The 25870-nt window shown below is 44.2% G+C and overlaps 1 protein-coding gene across 2 annotated transcripts in view; it reads left to right on the forward strand.

The window, feature by feature from the left end:
* Positions 1 to 684: 684 nt before the first annotated feature.
* Positions 685 to 25870, forward strand: part of Gm9257 (predicted gene 9257) — a 52589-nt gene continuing 27403 nt past the window's right edge. The window contains exons 1-3 of one of the 2 annotated variants that reach the window (XM_006515300.3): positions 685 to 1141; positions 18310 to 18436; positions 18638 to 18698. In XM_006515300.3, coding sequence (XP_006515363.1) covers positions 1016 to 1141; positions 18310 to 18436; positions 18638 to 18698 — 314 coding nt within the window. In that variant the 5' untranslated portion in view covers positions 685 to 1015. Of the gene's footprint in view, positions 1142 to 18309; positions 18437 to 18637; positions 18699 to 20027; positions 20116 to 25870 lie in introns of those variants that run through there. The other variant, XR_003950289.1, reaches the window with a different exon arrangement.

The raw sequence follows: 25870 nt of genomic DNA on the forward strand, positions 1-25870 counted from the left end.
TAAAACTGTCTTCAAGTAACTGGGAGTGTCCCTAATTGTACAAGCTTAGGGGACAGGATGCTTAATAGGGGTTGGAGTATTCTTCCAAGTCGAAGGTCATGGGTTTGAATTTCCATTCGGCTTGTACCATGGTCAACTCCCTATGCAAAACACCTGCCTTTATCCTTTATCCCTGGCTTCTTAAGGCTGTGAGAAGGAGCACAGACAGAACATGGTCCCTATCATTGCATCCCCAACTAACTGTCCCTACATCTTGTCCCTCTAAAGTGCCCTGGAGGATTTCACTGTCTTGTAGGGGGCGAGCTACCCACACTGTCTCACTGGCCCTTTCCTGAGGTTCTGGTGGGGGATTCAGGGGGTTCTGAGGCTAACGTTGGGATTGGGGAGCAAAAGGGTGGGCTCCCTTCCAGCCTGGAAGCTAGTATCCACTCCACGCCCTTTGGGCAATGTTGCTAGAGGTCATGGCGGGTGCGGGGTGGGAGCCGGGCATCGCAGCTTATGACAGGGCGTGCCCTCGAACCCCAGCACGTCCGGAAGGCAGAGGTAATGCAGCAGCCCACAGCCACTGACAGGCCCTGAGCGCATGTAGCCCTCCTTGCTGAGGCCTCCGCTTCCTGGCGGCACGGTAGCGGCGGGCGACCCGATTGGCGGCCAGGCCTGCGCCCCGCCCCGCCCCGCCGGGCGGGCCTCCGCGCCCTCTCCAGCCGGGCCCTCCCCTTTCCGCGGGAGGCGTCCCGGACAGTGGCTTGGTGGCGCGCAGTTCCCCTTGACTGTGCGCGCTGGCGTCTGGGCTCCTTCGCAGAGGACTCGGTAGCTGCAGCTCCCGGAGCACAGCGGGCAGAGCTGTGGGCTGCGCGCGCCCCTGCTGCCCCGGGCCTGCCGCGGTGGCTCCCGCGCCCCGCGGCGACTTCCGCGCCCGCGCTTCCCTTTGTTCAAGTCCCCGAGCAGCAGCGGGGTCGGAGCCCGCGCCCTGGGCGACTGAGGCGGCCGCAGTCCGCGCCCCGGCGCCCTGGCGATGCTGGACCAGATCTCCGTGTCGGAATTCGTGGCCGAGACCCTTGAGGACTACAAGGCGCCCACGGCTTCTAGCTTCACCACGGGCACGGCCCAGTGCCGGGACACCGCGGCGGCCATCGAGGAGGTGAGCGGTAGCATAGCCCGCAATGGGCGGGAGGCTAGGGTCGCAGGGATCGCGCTGCGCCCTGGGCACCTGTTAGGCTTCCGCGCTTGGTGCCCGATACCCAGTGCCCTCCGGCTGCGCCCACACCTGGGAAAAGTTTCTGGTACCCTAAAGCCGGACGCAGCCGGACCAGCAGTGCCCGACACAGAAGCCCTTTGTTCCCTGCTCTAGGGAGAGGCTGCTTGGCCACCTTGGGCCTTTTTTGGGGAACGCTCCTCTATTCCCATTTCCAGCGCAGGGTTTCAGGTTCTTTGCTCCCATCCTCGGAGAGGTCAACTTCAGCTCCAGAGTCTGTGACGGCTTCGAGCCGGGGACCCCTGCGAGCTCTGCGGCCCAGGAGTGATGGGTCTCCCTGCGCGGACCTCTCCAACTTGTTCCGGAAGTAGCCCGGCGGGGGCAGCTGTGGCTTCTGAGCCAACATGTAGAGCAGATCCAGGGACCCCAAGCTGCTTAGGCACCGGTGACCATCCCATCTTGGGAGGCCTGGCAGTGCCCACTACTTGCCACAGAGCAGCGCTGTAGAGGGATGTGGAGAATGGTCTCTTTGAGGTACAAAAGGTCTTTGGTGGCCACTTCTGGGCTACCTGTGTGGTGCCTGTTGACAGTATGATCAGCTCCTTTGCCCTTAACCTGGGTAAGTTATCCACCTGGATAACTGCATAGTCATTGTATTGATTGGCTAAGCAGCGAGCTCTCCAGACCCTGGGGAAGAGGGACTGCGAGAAGGAAGCAGTTTGGGTTGAAAATTGAAGCAGGCTTGGAAGAGGCTGTGTGAGTCCAGAGACCACGGCTGTCCACAGCTTGGGAAAGCCTCACTTACATCATTTTCTTTACCTCCCCAACAGAATTTAGAGTTTCGTGTTTTCAGCTCTATAGGCTTTGTGCGTCCAGCTGGACTCACAAAAGGTAGCTGGAGAACGAGACACACATGTGTAGCAGTAGTGAACCGATGACTACATTTCTTTTGCTCAGAATTTTAAGATCAAGGTAGACATTTTAAAATACTTGTGCCAGAGATTGGTGTTCGGAAAGCTTTTAAATTAAGCTATGTCATTACATCCTTTCCCCTTGCTTGAACAAAGCATTCGCTATTAGGCTTTGCCTGGGCGGGGGTGGGGGGTGGGGTGGGGTGGGGGACTAGACTATTATTCTTACGTGTAAAATGTCTACACAGTCAGGACTAGACTCAATGAAAAATACTAGGTTCAGCATCCTGCTCTTGGAAGTGAGCTAGGGTATCCGTTCTTCTCCTTCGCCCTAGTCCCCTTTCTTTTCTCTCTCCTGTCTTCCCAAAGATCTGCTTGTAAATCTTTTGTAGCAAATTCAGTGAGAGCAGATTGCTTTAGTCCACTTTTGTCAGCCTGGCCTTTAGGTGCCACTGATGCCTTTAATGAGGCAGGTGGGGGATGAGGGGGATGAGAGCCCCTCCCCCATTAGGGCCCTTGAAAAGCACTAGGAAGATAGTCACAGTGTTTTGAAAATACATCATTAATGCTTATGAAAATAATTACATCCAAAAAGGTAGGATTCCCTCTGTGGAAAGGACACTTGTGTGTGATGTCCTTAAAAGACAGCCCATGTTTATAAAGTTAGGACGCTTCTCTCATTGTATTGAATCAGTTAGGTGTCAGTAATACTGGCAGATGTTGGAAAGCCTGGCAAATAGGAGTTGCAATTAAAGTTGGGATGGCCTCTCTCTGATTAATTTTAGTTTATAGTGGGTGAACCCAAAGCTGCCTTTGCATGCAGTGCAGGAGATTACCCAAGAGCTCAGTTACTGAGTAGATTAAAGAGAGACTGGATTTGGTCATTCTGTCAAATTGCAGGCTGGCTTCACTCAGCCTCCAAAGCAGAAAATGGATTTGAGTTGGAAACAGGGAAAACCTGAACTTTTTGCAGGCTTATCTCATTTTAAGTGAGGCCAGCATCCACTCTAAGATAATAGTGTGTATGAACTGATTTGAAGGGTGAAAGGACTCAGTGTGGATTACTTAAAATAATGCTTGCTTTCTCCTCCTACATTATTTAATGTTTACTTCCAAAACAAAAAGTTGTTCTCTGTCTAGTGTAATAACACACCATGTTTACAATACTTAGACTTTAAGCAAATGTCTTTTTATGGTCAGATGAGACATTAGGGTAGGTTTTGTGACATACAAAAAGTTACGCATTTCATAGAAATACAACTAAAAAAATAAGTCCCTGGCCTTCTACTTAAATGAGTTATGGAATTAGTAAACTTATCTGATTAACTTTGGCAAAACTGATTGCTCCCAATGGAGAATATGTCTAGCTGTTGTCATTTTCTGACTGAAATAGGCTTTCTTGACTTGCACACCTGTAGCTAGAATGTCAGTAGTTAGCCAGTGCCTGACCTGTCTTACAGGTATCAAACTGTTGTGTTTAATCTCTATCCCTGCTGTGCAGATAAGGAATTTGAGGCTAGGAGATTAGTTGAGGTTATAGACACAACAAGTGGAGTTTAAAGTTGGCTCGATGCTGCTTTCTCAAACTGCATGGTGTTATCTAATGCTTAGTTATGGTGCTTTCTCAAAACTGCCCATAGCTAGATCAGCCACCTCCAAGTCAGGCTCCATCACTTTCCAGTTGTATGAATTGGGATGAGACCCTAACCGCCCATATATACCTTTACCGTTTTCAGTGAACTAAGATAATCATGTCTATTTCTGAAGGTTCTGGTACAGTACCCAGTAGACTTAATAAATGGTAGCTGCTTTACCAGATTTCACTGTAGTTACTGTATAGACCCTGGAATGAGAATGGAGGAGGGGAGAAGAAAATGGATGAATGGATGAAGGTGTGCATATAAATGGAAATTGTTGTCCCTCCCCGTAGGTTTGCCTGTGTGTGTGTGTGTGTGTGTGTGTGTGTGTGTGTGATGGCTCCTGTGCTGACCGAGCACAGAGGCTGAACTTGCAAAGCTTTCCTGAATCAGTTCCCCACAGCCTGTCTCTGCTTCCCCTGAATCCTGGGGATCCCCAGCAGGTTCACAAGCTTGTGCAGCAAGCACCTGACCCCCTAAGCTGCCTTCCCAGCCCCCATGCATTCTCTCTAAGGAGCTTATTGTCTTGGTAACAGGTGAGAGTGTAGCTGGTTTGAAACTTTTCACTTCCTGATGACTTTCTCTGGGTGACTTACTTTGCACAGTTTGCAAAGTGCAGAGTGCAACTGGTGACAGCTTTGTGCTTTGGAAATAAGGGAGGAAATTAGTAGTTGTGGCATAAATCTGAAAACTGAGCTGTGCCACCCCCCACCCTCTTCCCAGCTTTGATTTTTGTATCTTAGTTTTTTTAAGCCTCTGGTTACTTCAAAATACTCTGGAAATAGAGAAACATTGTGTGTTGGGAGCCGCCCCCACATTCGCCGTCACAAGATGGCGCTGACATCCTGTGTTCTAAGTGGTAAACAAATAATCTGCGCATGTGCCAAGGGTAGTTCTCCGCCCCATGTACTCTGCCTTTCCCGTGATGTCAGCTCGGCCATGGGCCGCAGCCAATCAGGGAGTGATGCGTCCTAGGCAAAATATAGTTCTCCTTAAAGAGGGACGGGGTTTCCGCCATTCTCTCTCACTGGCATCTCTCTGGCTCTGCGCGCCCTGCGCTCTCTCGCTGCCTAAAGATGTAAACAATAGAGCTCTGCGCTCTGGCGCGCCCTCGCTCTCCCGCTCGCTCTGCGCGCTGGCGCTCCCTCCCTCTCTCTCTGGCTCTCTCTTGCTTCTTACACTCTTGCTCCTGAAGATGTAAGCAATAAAGTTTTGCCGCAGAAGATTCTGGTTTGCTGTGTTCTTCCTGGCCGGGCGTGAGAACGCGTTTTAAGAATTGTGTGCATTCTTGGGACACTCCTGTTGTTTGTTAGGGCTTCTTCATAGCTCCATTCATTCCTACCCTGCTTATTTGGCATTGATTTAAAAATAAATTTGATATTGACTCTTAAGTATTAAAATTTAACTTTTTCCTTCCATGCCATGAGTCTCTTATTCTGTTGTCCTTGGTTACCTTGGAAACCACTTTGCTGTTCTAACTGCAAAAGGAAAATGACCTTTTGGACTGTACAGACTCTCAGGGGGATGCTGTTCATGGGGCCAGGCTCTGCCCAGCAGTTCCAGTGGGAACTGACCTTGCATTTGATTCTGAGTTGTAGTCCTTTGTGACTTGTTTGTAAACCAGCTCCTTCAGAATCCCAGGCTCACAGATTTTGAATCTATGGTCAGAAGGATGCCCCCTTTTTCTCAGTGTATCCTTGGAAGGGAGTAGGTTAACAGGCGATCATTTTTTGCTGCCCTGAAATCTGAATTGGTGTCTCTGGAACATCTTGAATCAGTTAGGGTGGAATTGGTTTCCCTCCAGCTGAATTCAATTTCTCTTTTATGATTAGTAGTGCAGTTACTATGATACCACTCCTTGTGCATCCCAGCTCTTGCTGTGGTTCATTTGGGACCTGCTGCTGTGTGTTAGGTGAAGGGATTAGACATCTCTTCTCTTTGAAAGAATCTGTGGTTCCGTGGTGAGAAACCGATTCTCCAGGCAGACCAGTGACATGAGGCCATGTCTGTGAGAGCATCTATGGTGATGATATAGTCTGCCCGAGCATCCATTGCAATGATGTAGAGAACAGGAAGACTGGACCACTTACATGTGATCAGAGCATCTATGGTGATGATGTAGAGAACAGGAAGACTGGACCACTTACATGTGATCAGGGATGTGGATGAAAGGGCCTTGAATGGAAGCCTGGTGTAAGAGGCTCCAAGGTGGTTTAATCCAGTCTTCCATATCTGTGTCCCTACCTTAGGGAAATTTTTATCCACTCTTGGGTTGGTGATCAACTAAGCCTTTGGTGGAATTTTCCTATCCATCCAGACTGCAGAAGGCTCCTTAGGCCAAGAATTTACACAGGCCTTTCATGGTGGGGGACTGTGCTTTTGGCTTTTGGTCAGCATTGTAGCCCAAGAATAAAGTTAGCTCTTTGCTAACATTACTCTGTCTCAGATGCTTGGTGGCCACATGGGTTGGTAGCCACTCTGTTGCATGATGTAGATTCAGGACTTTGTTCTCCATACTTGTAGGAAGTCCTGTTGATGAGCACAGTTTTAGGCCCTTGCAACTGCAAAATGCTTCACCTGACAGCACCAGTCAGTGTGGTGTGGAACTTGCAGAGCCTCAGGTTCCATGGCAGAGCTGTGGAAATAGAGTCTGCATTTTAACAGCACTCTCAGGAGCAGTGTGTGCACCAGGGTTTGAAAGTACTGTTGTAGGCTGCCCTGAGTCCTGGCTGTGTTCAGAGTTGCCTGGTCGGGGAGGGGGTGTCTGTGGACTGGAAGAACCTGGTTCTGCTCTCCTGAATTCTGATTTCATATGATTTGGGTGAGGCCTGGAGCTTTTATATTTGTAAAAGGCTCCTCCCTAGTTGATAATCACTGATAGACAGGTGATTATGTCATGTTGTGTGCCAGGTAGTGATGAATCAAGGTTATGCATAACTTGGGGATAGGATGTGGTTTTGGAGGGGAGGAAACTGAAGTCAAGACAGGCATCTCTGCAGAGGTGACCTTTGAGCAGGCTGGAATGTAGAGGCTGCCTGCTTGCAAAGACCTAGGTATAGAGGAGTCCTGGAAAAGGGCTGAGATGTGAGTATCAGGGCAGACAGAAGGCCTGTGATCAGAGGTGAGGGAGAGCAGAGGGGCCTGTGTAGAGGGGTGGCTTAGGTCCAGATAGCACTGGGCTTTCTTTACCTTGGGGAGAGAATTTGCACTTTGGCTGTGAAGTGGCGCAAAGCTGTTAGAGGGTTTGGGGCTCAGACTCCCATGGTCCGATTTCCTCTTTAGGATGTACTTTTTATTAATTTGTATCTGTGTGTAACACTCGGAGTGCAGATGCCCTCAGAGCTCATGCAGCCAGAGTTGTAGGCAGCTGTGAATTGCTTGGTTGTGGGTGCTGGGAATAAAACTTGGAACCTCCAGAAGAGCAGGAAGTTCTCATACAATAAACCATTTCTCCAGTCACTGCTTCACAGTGTAAAGAGATTTCAGTGCTTGTTACTATGCCTAGGAAAAAACTGGGGAGACCAGCAAAGGAGTAGGGGTTCATTTGGGTGTTGCGGTGGTGGCAGTACAGAAGTGTCCTTTGAACTGGGTGTCATTCCCTGATACTTGAAGCATGGGTCTCCTATCATCCCCAAGGTAAAAGTGGCACTGTCCAGCATGCCTTAGGGTAGAGACCAGGTCTTCTGTGAAGATTGGCTGGCTGGAGGCCTTGTATTGAATGCAGTCTTTTTTTGTTTTTGTTTTTTGTTTGTTTGTTTGGTTTTGGTTTGGGTTTTTTTTTTTTTAATGGGGTGGGTTTTTTTTTGAGACGGGGGTTTCTCTGTATAGCCCTGGGTGTCCAAGAACTCACTTAGTAGACCAGTCTGGCCTCGAACTCAGGAATCCACCTGCCTCTGCCTCCTGAGTGCTGGTATTAAAGGCGTGCACCACCACACCTGTCTATAACTAGCATTTTTATGAGCTTTAGTTCTATGTTAAGAAAATGTGCTTTTGCCAGTTGGTTGCCTAATACCAAATGGTCAGCACAGAAGCCAGACATATAAATAATATTATGCAGATTGTGCAGGCTGTGTTTATATGTTTAGGGAATATACATATATGTATAAAATAACAAAGGAAAAGAGAGTTTATGAATTTGAAAGAGAGCAAGCAGGGATATGTGGGTTGGTTTGGACGATAGAAACGATGAGATTATATTACAATTTCAAAAAATAAAGAAAAGTAATTGTAAAGTAAGAAAGCATTAAATGGGTTCATTTAAGATTATTTCTTTTTGAGAGAGGTCATATTTGCACCATGGAGTCATGTGACTCTGGGTTTCAGCAGTTGACAAAACAGGAGTTTTGACCACTCTGGTTGGTTCTTCAATGTCCTTTCACTGTACAGAGGTGGGTTTCCTTAGTGCAAGCTGGTGTCCATTGAGTCTCTGCAGGCCAGCTTCCATTGTTGTCAACTTAGAGCAGCCAAGACTGACAACTCCAGAGATATCAAGTGCTAACCCATGGGGAGGCATCAGAGGCCCTTTTTTAGAGGCTTTTCTTTTCTTGTTTTACTTTTTATTCAGGGCTTCAGGGTTGCCTTGGACTCTGTGTACCAAATATGACTTTGGATTTCAGATCCTCCTGCCTCTACCTCCACCTTGGAAGGCTGCAATTATAGCATGTGTTATCATATTTGTTTTATGTAGTGCCAGGGATCAAACCCTGGGCCTCTTGAATGCCAGGCAAACATTCTACCAACTGAGCTGCCTCCGTAGCCTCTAGAGGCGTTTACTGAGAGTCCTTCACTGCCACACAGTGAGTTGTCTAATAATATACCTGGTCCCTTAGGGCTGTGGGTTCCAGAAAACCATCTGGGCTGTGTACATAAAGGCCTCATAGTGAACGGACTCAGGCTGGGTCTTCCAGGCCAGGAGATCTGTGTGTGGTGGCTGCTGCTTCTTAGAGGGGCACAAGCTAAACCATGCCAATTAAGGTAACTGTTAGGGACAGACCTTCCACCTAGGGCTGTCCTAATCATCAGGATCCATTCTTCTCAGATCAAAGAAAAAGTCTCCAAAACTAATGCCCACAGGAACATGGCAGAAGAGGGGGTACAAAGAGCATCAGAGGACACATTTGGTAAAACACTTGTTTTCTGAATATAATGTGACCATTGCACCCTGGGCAGTGCCATTACATTTATATGCACAAGATCCAGCCTTACAGATATTGAGTAATATTCCATCAGGCAGCACTAAGTGACCTTAGTAATGATGATGATGGTGATGAAGAAGGAGAAGGAGGAGGAAGAGGAGGAAGAAGAGAAGAAGAGGAGGAGGAGGAGGGGATGGAGAGGGAGGAGAAATGGGGAAACTAGGAGGAAAAAGAAGACACAATGGAGACATGAAGGTGCAAGTATTAGAGAGGATGTAGGTAGAGGTGGGAATGAGAGATAGAAACAATCAAGATATACTGTGTGCACATATGAAATTGTCAAAGAATGAATTAATAACAAATAAATAATAAACCTTCCAGTTCAGCTCACCCCCGCTTCCTGACCATTGCCTTGCCTCTAAAAACCCTAACACTAAGAACCCTAATCCTAACTGTAACCCTCTAATAGCCTAACCCTAAGTCTAACCCTGCTTACTATGAGGGAAATGTCTTCAGTATACCTTTTGAGGTGAGAAACCATTTCTTAATCTTGATCTTTTGAGATGGTCAGATCCATCTTCAATCTAGGCAATAGATTCTTTGGCATCCTACATACATAAAAGACAATGAACAGGGTTTTCTTTATTTTTTATACTTGCCCTATTTTTGTATTTTAGAAAAGGTGATTTGCTAGTTTGATTTTTAAAATTGGCATTGGAAAGTACTTATTTCTTCAGAATTCTGTTACATAGTGAATATCAGCTGTAATAACCTGCAACATGAGATAACCCGTCCTTGATTTTTCTAAATTCCCTTGGCCAAGAACCTTTCTATATTAGACATTAGAGAGACATTCTCTTCAATTTACTTTCTGTATCCACAGAGAAATTCATTCTGATTTGAGATATGTTCATCTAGAGAACCTGTCCTAATACAACTGTGGCTTTTCTCTACTTTGCCACTGATGGCGATGTGCTGGCTAAAAAGATGGCTCAGCAGTGTTTCCCTTACGTTTCTGGCTTTCCTCCCAGGGTTGGTTGGTACCTATCATCTGGGAAAGGGAGCTGCAGTCTCCCTGAGCCCAGCACTGAGCCACAAACAAAACTCTTGTTTCCTAAAATCCCTCTTTAATGTTCATTGCCTGGGTTCCCTCCCACTCAGATTGATAACCCCACTGCACCATGGGTAATGGGCTATGCATGCTCTTCCCCTGGATTTCAGGAAGAAGAAGGCAAGTGCTGTGAGGCAAGCTCAGGCAAGGTCTGAAGTCAGGTCCTGGTAATGCAGGATCATTGCTCACAGAGAACAGGGGCAGGCAGCTGACTAGCCTGAGCTGGATTGTGTTGGGAACTAAAAGGGGGCCCTGGGGAAGAAAGGAAACGGGGGAAGGCCCACACACTGCCAGAGTTCCACCTATGCTCTTGACAGAGATGTGGGAGAGCTGCCATACACTCAACTCAGCCTCAGGTGAGCATCTAAGCCTTTGACCCACTCTTTGGGTCTGAACAAGGGGCAGCCCAACCTGGGAGCCCGGGGGCTACTTTTCTAAAGCCCTGGGGTTATTGGAGAGAGGGATGAGGGATGAGAGGTTTCCACACCGGTGAGAGTGAGCACAGTGGATCTGGACTGGAGCATATGAAGGCCTTCCATCTGGAGAGTAGAAATGGCTCATTACGAGAAAGCCTATCCCATCCTCCAAGTGCAGTGGGCCTTGATGAACAGAGACGTTCTATGGTTTTAGAGCTTTATTATAGAAAGGCAGGGAGAAAGAGAGAAGGTAGAAGAGAGAGAGAGGCCCCCCTAGAATGCTAGAAGGGGGAAGGCTAGATAGAAAGAGAGTAAGAGGGAGAAAGGAGAGGAGAGGAGAAGTCAAAGAGAAAGGAAAGAGGAGAGAGGAGTGCAAGAAGTGAGAGGTAAGAGATCAAAGGAGTGAGAGCAAGAGAGATAGGCAGGGCTGAACAGCCCTTTTTATGGTCTTTACTGTTGCTAGGTAACTGTGGAGGAGTTTAGCCTGAAGGTCAGAAGCTTGGGACATTGCCTACTGGACTTTTAGCCAGGCTTCTCTTGTGGTGGCTGGGGTGGGGATGGGGGACTGTAACTTAGGCAGGAGCCTGAGTTCCAGACGCATGAGGGAATTAATGCCTTCCTTGTCAAGTAAGGGAATTATCACCCACCCAGGGGTTCAGACCTCTGCTCAACTGGAGAACAACCTGTCTGTGCATAGCCCAATGACCCGCATGAATGTTGAGTTCTCCCCAGGGCTGGGAGGGGTGAGAGTCCTCTTGGGGGACTGGCTCAAATGCTAATGTAGTGCAAACCACACCTGAGATCTGGAAAAGGTGTGGCCCTGGACATGAAGCACACTTTAACCTTGAGGAAGGGTGAGGCGCACTGGCCATTCCAGATCTCCACAGGCAGACCTGCCAGTCAGACAAGGAGGTGGCATCTTCTGGGTGGCTTTCCCCAAGTTCACTGTGGCTGTGAAGGCTTGAATGGTTCTCTGTGTCCTGCTCTGAGCTCTGCTGTTGGGTGCTGTGAGAGGACCTCAGAGAAGCTCTGAATTCGAGACATGGTGAGCACAGGGTTACTGCCCACAGAGGGTAGGGGCAGGGTGCTGAGCAGTGGAAGCTGGGGTAGTGAGTCCTCTCTGGGCCTGGATGGGAAGTATAAGCCATATGTGAGCACCTGTGAGGTCTCTCGTGTTGCTCCTCACTTGCTCCATCACGGGGTGACCTCTGATAACTTCCCTATCATTGCCCAAATCGTTTGGACCTTAGTTAGGCTGGCTTGTGAAAACAAGGGTGGTTTCTTTGAGTCTGTAGCACACATGTACAAACCCCTTTGTCTTTTACTATACATTAAGAAGACAGGTAAAAATCTAGTAGGTCTGATTTCATACATTATACTTGTTTTTGTTTTGTTAATTTTTTTCTGTTGCAGTTTTTTCATATTTTTTACTTCATAAGTTTAGTGATTTGATTATTATTTGGCAAAGAGACTTTAATAATTTCAGAATTTTTTAATGGTTTTATTGAAAAATTATAGACCTCTGAGCTGATATTTTTCTATTTCAATCGTTTGTAATTTCCCCTTCACATATTTTGCAGAATTCCCAGTTGTTCATTGCCATTAAATTTTTAGAATCCACATTTTTTGACTGAGATATCAATTTTTTCTCTTCATCTTGAATCCCTGAGATTCTGTCTTCCTTTCCTGTTCTGCGGGTGAACCTTGCCTCTGTAGTTGTCAGTGTACAGGTAATCTCATGTCCTGCTCTTAGGGACTTAGCAACAGCTTATGTCATTTCCTGCCTCCATCCCCTGTGTCTGTTGTCAGGTGTGCTTTATATATATGGACCACCAGCTATAACAGCTCTCTATTTTTGTTCCCTGTCTCTGTTCTCTGCACATGCACACTCTCTGTCATCTCTCCCCTCATGGCTCACTTTCTCCTCCCTGTCTGTGTGCCTGTCTGCAGGTCCTCTTGTGTATTTCTATCCCTTCCCCAGGTTCTCACTCCTCTCCCTTCCCACAAACAACCTCTTTTTCACTTTATCTGTTGCATGCTTTAATTTCTCGTACCTGCTGTGATGGGATAGCTTGGATTTCTTGGTTGCAATTGTTCCTGGCTGTTACTCTCTATGTTGCTATGCTGGTGTGTAGCCATCTCTGTTTGGGTGATTATTGACCTAGGTACTGGCCTCTGGGTTTGTCTTTTTGGGTGGGAGTTTTGTTCCTGGGTTAATGTTTGATGCATGGATTTGAAGAGAGTGTTCACTGACAGTTTCCTATTTTACTGACCTGTTTGGTGGGTATGGTCAACAGGGGATGCTTTGTGATATTAAAATCTGGGAGAAGCAACAGGCAGGAACAGAAGATCTTAGTAATCCACAAGGAGACATAGACAGGAGAGAGGTCAAGCAGCCCATGGTGTTTAATACAATGTTGGAACAACTGGGAAAATTGAATCTGGGGTAAATCAATCATGAAGTTGATCTATGGAAGCTTACCTTGTGTCCTTTTAGGCATGGAATGTGGTTGAACAGGGAGTATCTACCCAAGTGGGGGCTGAGACACAGGGATGAGGCAGGAATGGATGGGCAGGTGGGCATTGTCTATGGTATCTATAGGAGGCTTGCCCAGGAGGAGAGGAAATTTCCACTGCTACTCTTTTCCAGTGTTAAGGGCAGCTGATATTAGGGTCTGCACTAACAGATAGTGAGGTAGGTCTTTGGACAAAGTCTAGTCCACAGACAGGCATGGTTGCGGTTAACCAGGAGTTTCTGTAAATAATCAGGGGCTTAGGAACTGAGATGAGTTTGTAAATCCCAAACAGTTTGCTTTTTGAGAATGTACATTTGTACATTCCAGCAAAAATCTCATGACAAAATCCCCTTATGAACAGCCAGTTAAGGTACATCAGCAGGGTCAAGCTACATAGAGATAACTAAGACCTCCTATAGAAAACAAAAACAAAAACAGCTTACCCATCACGGTTGTCAATTTTTTTTTTTGGCCCCCCTTGCTTGGTTCCTGCACATTATGCCAGACATACAATTTTTAAAATATTACAATGCTGATTTGTTTGCAAACTCCCCAATCTTGTTGTAACTACAATAAATACTCAAAACCTCTAGACTTGATCTCTCAGTTTGTACCTAAAGGGAGTTTGACTGCTGAGAGTCCTTGTTACTGAGCTCATAAAAAGACCTCTGTGTGTTTGCTTTGCAATCGGCTCTGTGCTGGTCATTGCAGTTTCTGTGAGTTAGGCATAAAACCTTGATGCTTTGCCTGGAACCCCAAGACATTCAGGACTCCCATCTGAAGGGTTGAAAGACTGCTGTTAGGATGTGTCACTGCTGTTCTTTGTGTCAGTGACCTGTCTGTCAGAAATGTGTCTGTGTACCTTGGTTTTTTGATTTTTCTTGAGTACTTGTGGAGGGAGATGAACAAAGTGAATGTGGAACTCTAGGGAAGTAAAAATTCTGTAGAAGAGTTGCAAGGTGTGTCAACTTGACACAGCTGGAGTTATCACAGATAAAGGAGCTTCAGTTGAGGAAATGCCTCCATAGATCCAACTGTAAGGCATTTTCTCAATTAGTGATCAAGGGGGAAAGGCCCCTTGTGGGTGGGACCATCTCTGGGCTGGTAGTCTTGGTTCTATAAGAGAGCAGGCTGAGCAAGCCAGGGGAGGCAAGCCAGTAAGTAACATCCCTTCATGGCCTCTGCATCAGCTCCTGCCTTCTAACCTGCTTCCAGCCCTGACTTCCTTGGTGATGAACAGCAGTATGGAAGTGTAAGCCGAATAAACCCTTTCCTCCCCAACTTGCTTCTTGGTCATGATGTTTGTTTAAGAATAGAAACCCTGACTAAGACACTTGGTAATTTCCTTAGTGGCAGCAAGGTCAAAGTCTGGATCAGCCTGCTCCAAGGCTGAGGGAGGCTACAGAGCATGAGAGAGTGACCAAGCAAGAAAGCAAGGCAGGAAGTAGTGTTTGTCAAATGTTTTTGCCTTCATTTTCTAGCTTTAGTTTCTAGTCTGAGCTCCCAGTATGGTGGGCTGTGATCTGACAGAACCATGTAAAACAAACATTTATTACCTGAGATGCTTCTGCTCAGAGGAAAACAATCACATCAGCAGAATTGCAAGGTACAGCAACAACAATAACAACAACAAAAGCAATTGTTTCAAAAGCTGATTTTGCTGCTGGACAGAATCTCTGGTCTCTTTTGAAGGAATATGGAAAATATCAGAAATTGAGATGGCAAAAGTCATAGAAAGCTGTACATGGAGCTTAATCGGTTCTTCCTGTAGGGTCTGGAAGATTGGAGTGTTGATAGTAATGCAGCCACACGAAGTTGAGGTCATACTATTTCAGTGGAAAATAGACTGAAAAACATTAGGAAGAGGTCATTTCTGTGATATTTTGGCCAAAAAAAAAAATCTTTGTACTTGGCTTATTCCGTGAAATATTGAGTATTGAGTAAAAATTATTGCTTGATTTGCATATTTTTATTCTATTGATATGTTTTTGTTCAATCTTCCTATTTCTTTACTCAATTTACATTCTAATCGGTACAACCACCCCATTCCACCTTCCACAGTCCCTCATCACTGACTCCCTTTTATCTCCCCATGGAGGGTGGGAACCACTTGAGTATCCCTCAACTATGGCATGTCAAGTCTCTGTAGGGTTAAGTCTCTGCAGGGTTAGACACATCCTTTCCCACTGAGGTCAGAAAAGGTAGCCCAGTTAGGGAAACAGTTTGCACAAACAGGAACAGCTTAAGGGACATGCCCTGCTTTGGATGTTGGGGACCCCATGAAGACTGAGCATCATATCCACTACATATATGGTGGGGGCCTCCATCCCAGCCTGTGTGTGCTCTTTGGTTGGTGGCTCCATCTCTGAGAGTCTCCTAGGTTCTGGGTTAGTTGACTCTGTGGGTCTTCTCATGGACTTCCTATTTCTTCAGAGGCTGTCAATTCTTTCCCCAACTCTTTTAAAATACTCCCTGAGCCCTGTCCAATGTTAGGCTGTGGGTCTCTGCATGTTTCAGTCAGATGCTGGATGGAGATTCTCAAAGGACAATGATGCTAAGCTACTATCTGCAAGTATAACAAATTATCCTCAGTAATGCCAGCCTTGGTGCTTGCCCAAGAGATGGGTTATCAGTTGGGCAGGGTATAGTTTGGCCATTCCCTCAGTCTCTGTTTCAACTTTGTGGCTGCCTTACTTGCAGACAGAACAAATTTTGGGAGAAAAGGTTTTTGGCTTTTTTGGTGTACTGAACACTTCACTGCTGGTTCTGCTTGACTGCAAGAAGTCACCTCTTCATGGTCCATAACTCAATGCTATATATCTCAGCTAAGATCACCTCCCTAGCTGCATTTGTGCCCTCCCATTCACAGTCTCAGGCACATTCTTAGGTGCCCCCACACTAACCCCGCTCCCTCCCAGCATCTGCTGATGTCATTTCATTTTCTTGGCTCTCTGGCCTTCCCTTGTTTTTTACCACACCTGTTCCTAACACTCCCCTTCTACTTTCTTAACTACTGTCCCATCCAGTTCTCTCCCTTCCATCTGCCTCTTCTGTCTCTTTCATACCCCGTTCTGAGTGAGATTCAACCATGCTCATTTGTGCCTTGTCTTTTTTAGTGTCTTTTGTTCTATGAAGTGCAGTGTGGATATTCTGTACTTATGGTTATTATTCACTTGTAAGTGAGTACGTATATGCATGTCCTTTTGTCTCTGAGTTACCGCATTCCAGATATTAGTTTCTAATTGTACCCATTTCACTGCAAAATTCATGATGTCCTTGTTTTTTATATCTAAATAGCATCCCATTTTGTAAATGAAACATGGTTTTTGTGTCCACATTTCAGTTGAGGAACATCTTTCCTGTTTCTAACTGTTATCAATAAATTGGCTATGAACTTAGTGGAGCAAATGCCCTTGTGGGTATATGCCTATGAAGGTACCCTGAGTGTAGTACTTCCTCCGGCTTTTCTATGTTTTAAATTAATGGAAGGAGTATTCAACGTGTTTCCTCATCCCAGGATGGAACCTTAAACAAAACCTGCTGCAAATGTGATCCAAGGGAGGCAGGGTCCATTAATTTAGAAGCCAAACTTCACAGGATCATCCATATCGTGCTGCTTCTAGAAACTGAAAGATGAAAATAGCATGGTCATAGATTCTTTCTCTATGGTTTCAGTTTAGCACTACTCCAGCCATCTTTTGACAAAGTCAGGATCCCAGGGAAGACTCTGTGAGAGTTCCTTGCCTTTAAGTGGTGAGGTTGATGCTTGAGTTGCATTTTGTGACCACAGGTTGTGGAGAAAACTAACGCATTGAGAAATCTGCCATGGAGAGATGCTTACAGGGAGATGAAGTTCCCAAACTGAGAGATGTATTTGAAGTTACAGGAAGAGCACCATCTATGCCTTTAGGAATTGAAGTCCAATGTGTTTGAGACAAAGCTATAGGATTTGGTGTTTGCCTTGCTGTTTTTCTTGCCTTTGTCTAATCTTCTCTCCCTACGTGCACATTCCTATCGATTGGAATGGGAAGGGGTATTCAGTGCCATTTTATGTTGGAAAGATATAACTTACTTTCTGGTTTTGCAAGATGTGGCTGTCAAGACATTGTCTTGAGTATCAGCAGCGATTTTAGACATTTGAACAGTACAGGAGCCTTTCTAGATTCATCTTGGGGAAGATGAAAGAAAGTGTATGCACACTCAAAAATTTCCTTTTTCTTTCTTTCCTTTTTTTTTATCCTATAATTTAGATATTCATTATCACCCTGATCACTGTCACTCTAGGTCCCTGCCCACACAGATTCCCTCCTTCCGATCTCCTCTGTTTCTCCTTTGAGCGGGGTTTGGTCCCCCTGTGTACCCCATAGGCACATAGATTATACTCTGTTTTTTAGAATGGCATATGCTTGTGACATCAATACTGCCTGAGGCTTCAGAGTCATTGGATTCTGAGTGTTGATATTTCCCCAAACTCTTGTGTTTGTTTTGAAATTTTTAAATAAACAGGAGTGTTTTGCCTGTGTGCGTGAATATGAATATCATGTGTGCCTCATCCTTGGTGTTGTTGGAAGGTGGACTCAGAACTCCTGTTCATAAAGACATGGGTCACGTGAATGCTAGTAATTGACCACTGTTATCTGGAAGACCAGCAAGAGCTTTCCACAGCTGAGTTATCGCTCTCTCCTGCCTTATGTTGCTTTTTATGTTCAACATTTATATTACTAATATTTTCATCTGTCCATTGGGCCATTAAATGTGCCTTGATTGCTAATAAAGTTTTACTAATGTTGCAGTTTAAAGCGTAACACTTCCTGTTTCTGCTAGATGAGTACAGAAGTGCAGGGAATGTATTCTTCTTTGTAGGAACTGTAGTAAACAACTGAGTTCTTTCTATCATTTTTATCTCCGTGGTTGATTTTTGCAGTGGAGTAAGGGTCTTAATATGTAAACTTTGCTGTCCTGGAATGTGTTACATAGAACAGACAGGGATCCACCTCAGTGACGTATACCTGCCCGTGACTCTGGGATTAAAGACATGAACAAATACACCCTGCTTGTCCATGATTTTTCTTGTTAGTGATTCTTCTTACAATTTCTGGGATGTGTCCTCAGTAGTGTTGATCTTTTTCACCCTACATATCCCTCTCAATTGGAATTCCTCTCGAAAGACTTCACCCTATTCATTTAAAATTTTCATAAGCAACACAGGTGAACCTTCAACACAATTTCCTTTAAAATGTTATGGTAGTTAGATTATGACTTCTGAGTCCAGAAGTCAGTGGAGGAAGCACCAGAATTACATGAATATATGGTCAAGGAAGCGTACGTTTACTTTACAGTGATGTCAGTACCATGCTTTGTGATGTACACATGTATGGGATATTTTAGGATGCAGTGACTTATGATGATGTGCATGTGAACTTCACTGGGGAAGAGTGGAAGTTGCTGGATCCTTCCCAGAAGAGTCTCTACAAAGATGTGATGCTGGAGACCTACTGGAACCTCACTGTTATAGGTATGACTATAAATTTTCTTTGCTTTTCAAAATAGTGGGGAGACATGTCTCTTGTTTAGTGATGATGCTCTGTTATTACAATTGAGAACAAGGAAGACTGAGCTGAATAAATAGTGACCAGTGATGTGAAAATTCACAGTACCTTGAATTTTGCCTTATTTCCAATACTATATTATTCATTTTTCTGGTACTGTCTTTTAGGCTACACTTGGGAAAACCATCATATTGAAAGACATTGTCAAAGTTCAAGAAGAAATGAAAGGTAATTTTCATGTGCAAGCTGATGCAATTATGCCTCTGAGGAAATTTTACTATTTTAAGGAAGCTCTAAAGGAAATCAGGAGTGTAAAATGTCAATACTTCAAGTGTAACTATAATTACAATATTCTTTTTTTAAAAGATTTATTTATTTATTATATGTAAGTACACTGTAGCTGTCCTCAGATACTCCAGAAGAGGGCCTCAGATTTCGTTACTGATGGTTGTGAGCCAACATGTGGTTGCCAGGATTTGAACTCAGGACCTTCGGAAGAGCAGTCTGTGCTCTTAACCACTGAGCCATCTCGCCAGCCCTAATTATAATATTCTTTAAAAAATGTTCTGCCTCGATGTAGTTATCTGATTTATCTATCAAAGCATTCCTCAAGACAAGGAAACATTGCCTTAAGAGATACCTTTATTCAATTTGTAGCTCTATTAGACCTATACTGATCTGACAATGTGTATAGACTTACAAGACTTAGATATTGAACATCGAATAGTGATAAATATATATCCAAAACCTTCTGATAAGCAAATAATCCATGGGAAAGTTGGTGATACTCATATTCTTATACTGAAATTGATCATTTGTTTAGGGTACAGTTTATGAGAGTCAAGAGTGTTGTCATAGGAGAAACCTTAAGTCATATATTACATGTCTATAAGGAACAAAAAGTGAAACAGTCTGGATGCAATGTGGAAACCTTTCATCTGTTACTCTTCTTTCAATATATATATCATGTGTCACAATTGATGAAAGCCATGTGAGCATAGGGATATTGAAAGAAGCAATGTTCCGCTTTCTATCCCAGAACAGTGAGAAAATATGTCAGATTCTGCCTTTGGTAGACATTCTGAATATGATAAAAGTTGCAAGCAATTGGTTTTCTAATTTTACTGGGAACTTCCCCAAGCTCACACTGTAGAAAATCTTTATGGGTACTAGGAATTTGGAAATTCTTTTGTTTGTCCTGGTTCACAGTCAAATGTGATACAATTCATGCTACAGGGAAAAATTATGAAAGCAATTAGTGTTATAAAGCTGTGGGTTGTTCTATTTTCCTCATATAGATGAAATACATCATGTAAAAATCCCATATAAAAAGGATGTTATAAATGTCAGCCATGTAATAACCATCACAGATATTTCGAAAGATGCAAAACAACCCATAATGAGGGAGAATACCATGAACATATAAAGTGATAAAACCAGATGATCTGGTACATCTTTATCAGTAGACCAATTTGTAAACTTTATTCATCTTGATGAAATTACTGAACAAGGAAATTAATGTAGTAAACATATCACATGTGCCAATTTTCATTGCAGGTATGTAAGTAATCATAGTGAAGAGAAACTCTATGAATGTAATGAACGTTCCAAAGCCTTTTCATGTCCCAGTCATCTCCAAAGTCATAAAAGAAGACAAATTGGAGAGAAAACACATGAACATAACCAATGTGGTAAAGCCTTTCCAACACCCAGTCATCTTCAATATCATAAAAGAACCCATACTGGAGAGAAACCCTATGAATGTCATCAATGTGGTAAAGCTTTTACAAGTCACAGTGGTCTCCAATATCATAAAAGAATACATACTGGAGAGAAACCCTATGAATGTAATCAATGTGGTAAAGCCTTTGCACAACTCAATAATCTCCAACGTCATAAAAGAGCACATACTGGAGAGAAACCCTATGAATGTCATCAATGTGGTAAAGCCTTTGCACAACTCAGTAGTTTATATCTTCATAAAAGAACACATACTGGAGAGAAACCCTATAAATGTAATCAATGTGGTAAAACCTTTGCACGACTCAGTACTCTCCAATCTCATAAAAGAACACATACTGGAGAGAAACCCTTTGGATGTAATCAATGTGGTAAAGCCTTTGCAAGTCACAATGGTCTCCAATATCATAAAAGAACACATACTGGAGAGAAACCCTATGAATGTAATCAATGTGGTAAAGCCTTTACACAACTCAATAATCTCCAATATCATAAAAGAACACATACTGGAGAGAAACCCTATGAGTGTAATCATTGTGGTAAAGCCTTTGCAAGTCACAATGTTCTCCAATATCATAAAAGAACACATACTGGAGAGAAACCCTATGAATGTAATCAATGTGGTAAAGCCTTTGCAAGTCACAATGTTCTCTAATATCATAAAGGAACACATACTGGAGAGAAACCGTATGAATGTCATCAATGTGGTAAAGCCTTTGCACAACTCAGTAGTTTATATCGTCATAAAAGAACACATACTGGGGAACTTAGGAAATTAGTCTGAACAGGTGAGAGGGTGCGCCAGAGAACCTGACAGCTTCTGGAACAGGCGGAAGCACAGAGGCGCTGAGGCAGCACCCTTTGTGGGCCGGGGACAGCCAGCCACCGTCCGGACCGGAGGACAGGTGCCCGCCCGGCTGGGGAGGCGGCCTAAGCCACAGCAGCAGCGGTCGCCATCTTGGTCTGGGACCCGCCGAACTTAGGAAATTAGTCTGAACAGGTGAGAGGGTGCGCCAGAGAACCTGACAGCCTCTGGAACAGGCAGAAGCACAGAGGGGCTGAGGCAGCACCCTGTGTGGGCCGGGGACAGCCGGCCACCTTCCGGACCGGAGGACAGGTGCCCGCCCGGCTGGGGAGGCGGCCTAAGCCACAGCAGCAGCGGTCGCCATCTTGGTCCGGGACCCGCCGAACTTAGGAAATTAGTCTGAACAGGTGAGAGGGTGCGCCAGAGAACCTGACAGCCTCTGGAACAGGTAGAAGCACAGAGGCGCTGAGGCAGCACCCTGTGCGGGCCGGGGACAGCCGGCCACCTTCCGGACTGGAGGACAGGTGCCCGCCCGGCTGGGGAGGCGGCCTAAGCCACAGCAGCAGCGGTCGCCATCTTGGTCCGGGACCGCCGAACTTAGGAAATTAGTCTGAACAGGTGAGAGGGTGCGCCAGAAAACCTGACAGCTTCTGGAACAGGCGGAAGCACAGAGGGGCTGAGGCAGCACCCTTTGTGGGCCGGGGGCAGCCGGCCACCGTCCGGACAGGAGGACAGGTGCCCGCCCGGCAGGGGAGGCGGTCTCAGCCGCAGCAGCAGCAGCGGTCGCCATCTTGGTTCCGGGACTCCAAGGAACTTAGGAATTTAGTCTGCTTAGGTGAGAGTCTGTACCACCTGGGAACTGCCAAAGCAACACAGTGTCTGAGAAAGGTCCTGTTTTGGGCCTTCTTCTTCGGCCAGGAGGAGGTCCAAATACAAGATATCTGCGCACCTTCCCTGTAAGAGAGCTTGCCAGCAGAGAGTGCTCTGAGCACTGAAACTCAGAGGAGAGAATCTGTCTCCCAGGTCTGCTGATAGACGGTAACAGAATCACCAGAAGAACAATCTCTAAACAGAGTCAACTATAACTACTAACTCCAGAGATTACCAGATGGCGAAAGGTAAACGGAGGAATCTTACTAACAGGAACCAAGACCACTCACCATCACCAGAACCCAGCACACCCACTTCGCCCAGTCCAGGGAACCCCAACACACCTGAGAACCTAGACCTAGATTTAAAAGCATATCTCATGATGATGGTAGAGGACATCAAGAAGGACTTTAATAAATCACTTAAAGAAATACAGGAGAACACTGCTAAAGAGTTACAAGTCCTTAAAGAAAAACAGGAAAACACAATCAAACAGGTAGAAGTCCTTACAGAAAAAGAGGAAAAAACATACAAACAGGTGATGGAAATGAACAAAACCATACTAGACCTAAAAAGGGAAGTAGACACAATAAAGAAAACTCAAAGCGAGGCAACACTAGAGATAGAAACCCTAGGAAAGAAATCTGGAACCATAGATTTGAGCATCAGCAACAGAATACAAGAGATGGAAGAGAGAATCTCAGGTGCAGAAGATTCCATAGAGAACATCGGCACAACAATCAAAGAAAATGGAAAATGCAAAAAGATCCTAACTCAAAATATCCAGGAAATCCAGGACACAATAAGAAGACCAAACGTACGGATAATAGGAGTGGATGAGAATGAAGATTTTCAACTCAAAGGTCCAGCAAACATCTTCAACAAAATTATTGAAGAAAACTTCCCAAATCTAAAGAATGAGATGCCTATGAACATACAAGAAGCCTACAGAACTCCAAATAGACTGGACCAGAAAAGAAATTCCTCCCGACACATAATAATCAGAACAACAAATGCACTAAATAAAGATAGAATACTAAAAGCAGTAAGGGAAAAAGGTCAAGTAACATATAAAGGCAAGCCTATCAGAATTACACCAGATTTTTCATCAGAGACTATGAAAGCCAGAAGAGCCTGGACAGATGTTATACAGACACTAAGAGAACACAAACTGCAGCCCAGGCTACTATACCCAGCCAAACTCTCAATTATCATAGATGGAGAAACCAAAGTATTCCACGACAAAACCAAATTCACGCATTATCTCTCCACGAATCCAGCCCTTCAAAGGATAATAACAGAAAAAAACCAATACAAGAACGGGAACAACGCCGTAGAAAAAACAAGAAGGTAATCCCTCAACAAACCTAAAAGAAGACAGCCACAAGAACAGAATGCCACCTTTAACAACTAAAATAACAGGAAGCAACAATTACTTTTCCTTAATATCTCTTAACATCAATGGTCTCAACTCTCCAATAAAAAGACATAGACTAACAAACTGGCTACACAAACAAGACCCAACATTTTGCTGCTTACAGGAAACTCATCTCAGAGAAAAAGATAGACACTACCTCAGAATGAAAGGCTGGAAAACAATTTTCCAAGCAAATGGTATGAAGAAACAAGCAGGAGTAGCCATCCTAATATCTGATAAGATTGACTTCCAACCCAAAGTCATCAAAAAAGACAAGGAGGGACACTTCATTCTCATCAAAGGTAAAATCCTCCAAGAGGAACTCTCAATTCTGAATATCTATGCTCCAAATACAAGAGCAGCCACATTCACTAAAGAAACTTTAGTAAAGCTCAAAGCACACATTGCACCTCACACAATAATAGTGGGAGACTTCAACACACCACTTTCACCAATGGACAGATCATGGAAACAGAAACTAAACAGGGACACACTGAAACTAACAGAAGTGATGAAACAAATGGATCTGACAGATATCTACAGAACATTTTATCCTAAAACAAAAGGATATACCTTCTTCTCAGCACCTCATGGTACCTTTTCCAAAATTGACCACATAATAGGTCACAAATCAGGCCTCAACAGATTCAAAAATATTGAAATTGTCCCATGTATCCTATCAGATCACCATGCACTAAGGCTGATCTTCAATAACAAAATAAATAACAGAAAGCCAACATCCACATGGAAACTGAACAACACTCTTCTCAATGATACCTTGGTCAAGGAAGGAATAAAGAAAGAAATTAAAGACTTTTTAGAGTTTAATGAAAATGAAGCCACAACGTACCCAAACCTTTGGGACACAATGAAAGCATTTCTAAGAGGGAAACTCATAGCTCTGAGTGCCTTCAAGAAAAAACGGGAGAGAGCACATACTAGCAGCTTGACAACACATCTAAAAGCTCTAGAAAAAAAGGAAGCAAATTCACCCAAGAGGAGTAGACGGCAGGAAATAATCAAACTCAGGGGTGAAATCAACCAAGTGGAAACAAGAAGAACTATTCAAAGAATTAACCAAACGAGGAGTTGGTTCTTTGAGAAAATCAACAAGATAGATAAACCCTTAGCTAGACTCACTAAAGGGCACAGGGACAAAATCCTAATTAACAAAATCAGAAATGAAAAGGGAGACATAACAACAGATCCTGAAGAAATCCAAAACACCATCAGATCCTTCTACAAAAGGCTATACTCAACAAAACTGGAAAACCTGGACGAAATGGACAAATTTCTGGACAGATACCAGGTACCAAAGTTGAATCAGGATCAAGTTGACCTTCTAAACAGTCCCATATCCCCTAAAGAAATAGAAGCAGTTATTAATAGTCTCCCAGACAAAAAAAGCCCAGGACCAGACGGGTTTAGTGCAGAGTTGTATCAGACCTTCAAAGAAGATCTAACTCCAGTTCTGCACAAACTTTTTCACAAGATAGAAGTAGAAGGTATTCTACCCAACTCATTTTATGAAGCCACTATTACTCTGATACCTAAACCACAGAAAGATCCAACAAAGATAGAGAACTTCAGACCAATTTCTCTTATGAACATCGATGCAAAAATCCTTAATAAAATTCTCGCTAACCGAATCCAAGAACACATTAAAGCAATCATCCATCCTGACCAAGTAGGTTTTATTCCAGGGATGCAGGGATGGTTTAATATACGAAAATCCATCAATGTAATCCATTATATAAACAAACTCAAAGACAAAAACCACATGATCATCTCGTTAGATGCAGAAAAAGCATTTGACAAGATCCAACACCCATTCATGATAAAAGTTCTGGAAAGATCAGGAATTCAAGGCCAATACCTAAACATGATAAAAGCAATCTACAGCAAACCAGTAGCCAACATCAAAGTAAATGGAGAGAAGCTGGAAGCAATCCCACTAAAATCAGGAACTAGACAAGGCTGCCCACTTTCTCCCTACCTTTTCAACATAGTACTTGAAGTATTAGCCAGAGCAATTCGACAACAAAAGGAGATCAAGGGGATACAAATTGGAAAAGAGGAAGTCAAAATATCACTTTTTGCAGATGATATGATAGTATATATAAGTGACCCTAAAAATTCCAACAGAGAACTCCTAAACCTGATAAACAGCTTCGGTGAAGTAGCTGGATATAAAATTAACTCAAACAAGTCAATGGCCTTTCTCTACACAAAGAATAAACAGGCGGAGAAAGAAATTAGGGAAACAACACCCTTCTCAATAGCCACAAATAATATAAAATATCTCGGTGTGACTCTAACGAAGGAAGTGAAAGATCTGTATGATAAAAACTTCAAGTCCCTGAAGAAAGAAATTAAAGAAGATCTCAGAAGATGGAAAGATCTCCCATGCTCATGGATTGGCAGGACCAACATTGTAAAAATGGCTATCTTGCCAAAAGCAATCTACAGATTCAATGCAATCCCCATTAAAATTCCAACTCAATTCTTCAACGAATTAGAAGGAGTAATTTGCAAATTCATCTGGAATAACAAAAAACCGAGGATAGC

Source organism: Mus musculus, chromosome 12, assembly GCF_000001635.26.
Source record: "Mus musculus strain C57BL/6J chromosome 12, GRCm38.p6 C57BL/6J".
Lineage (NCBI taxonomy): Eukaryota > Metazoa > Chordata > Mammalia > Rodentia > Muridae > Mus > Mus musculus.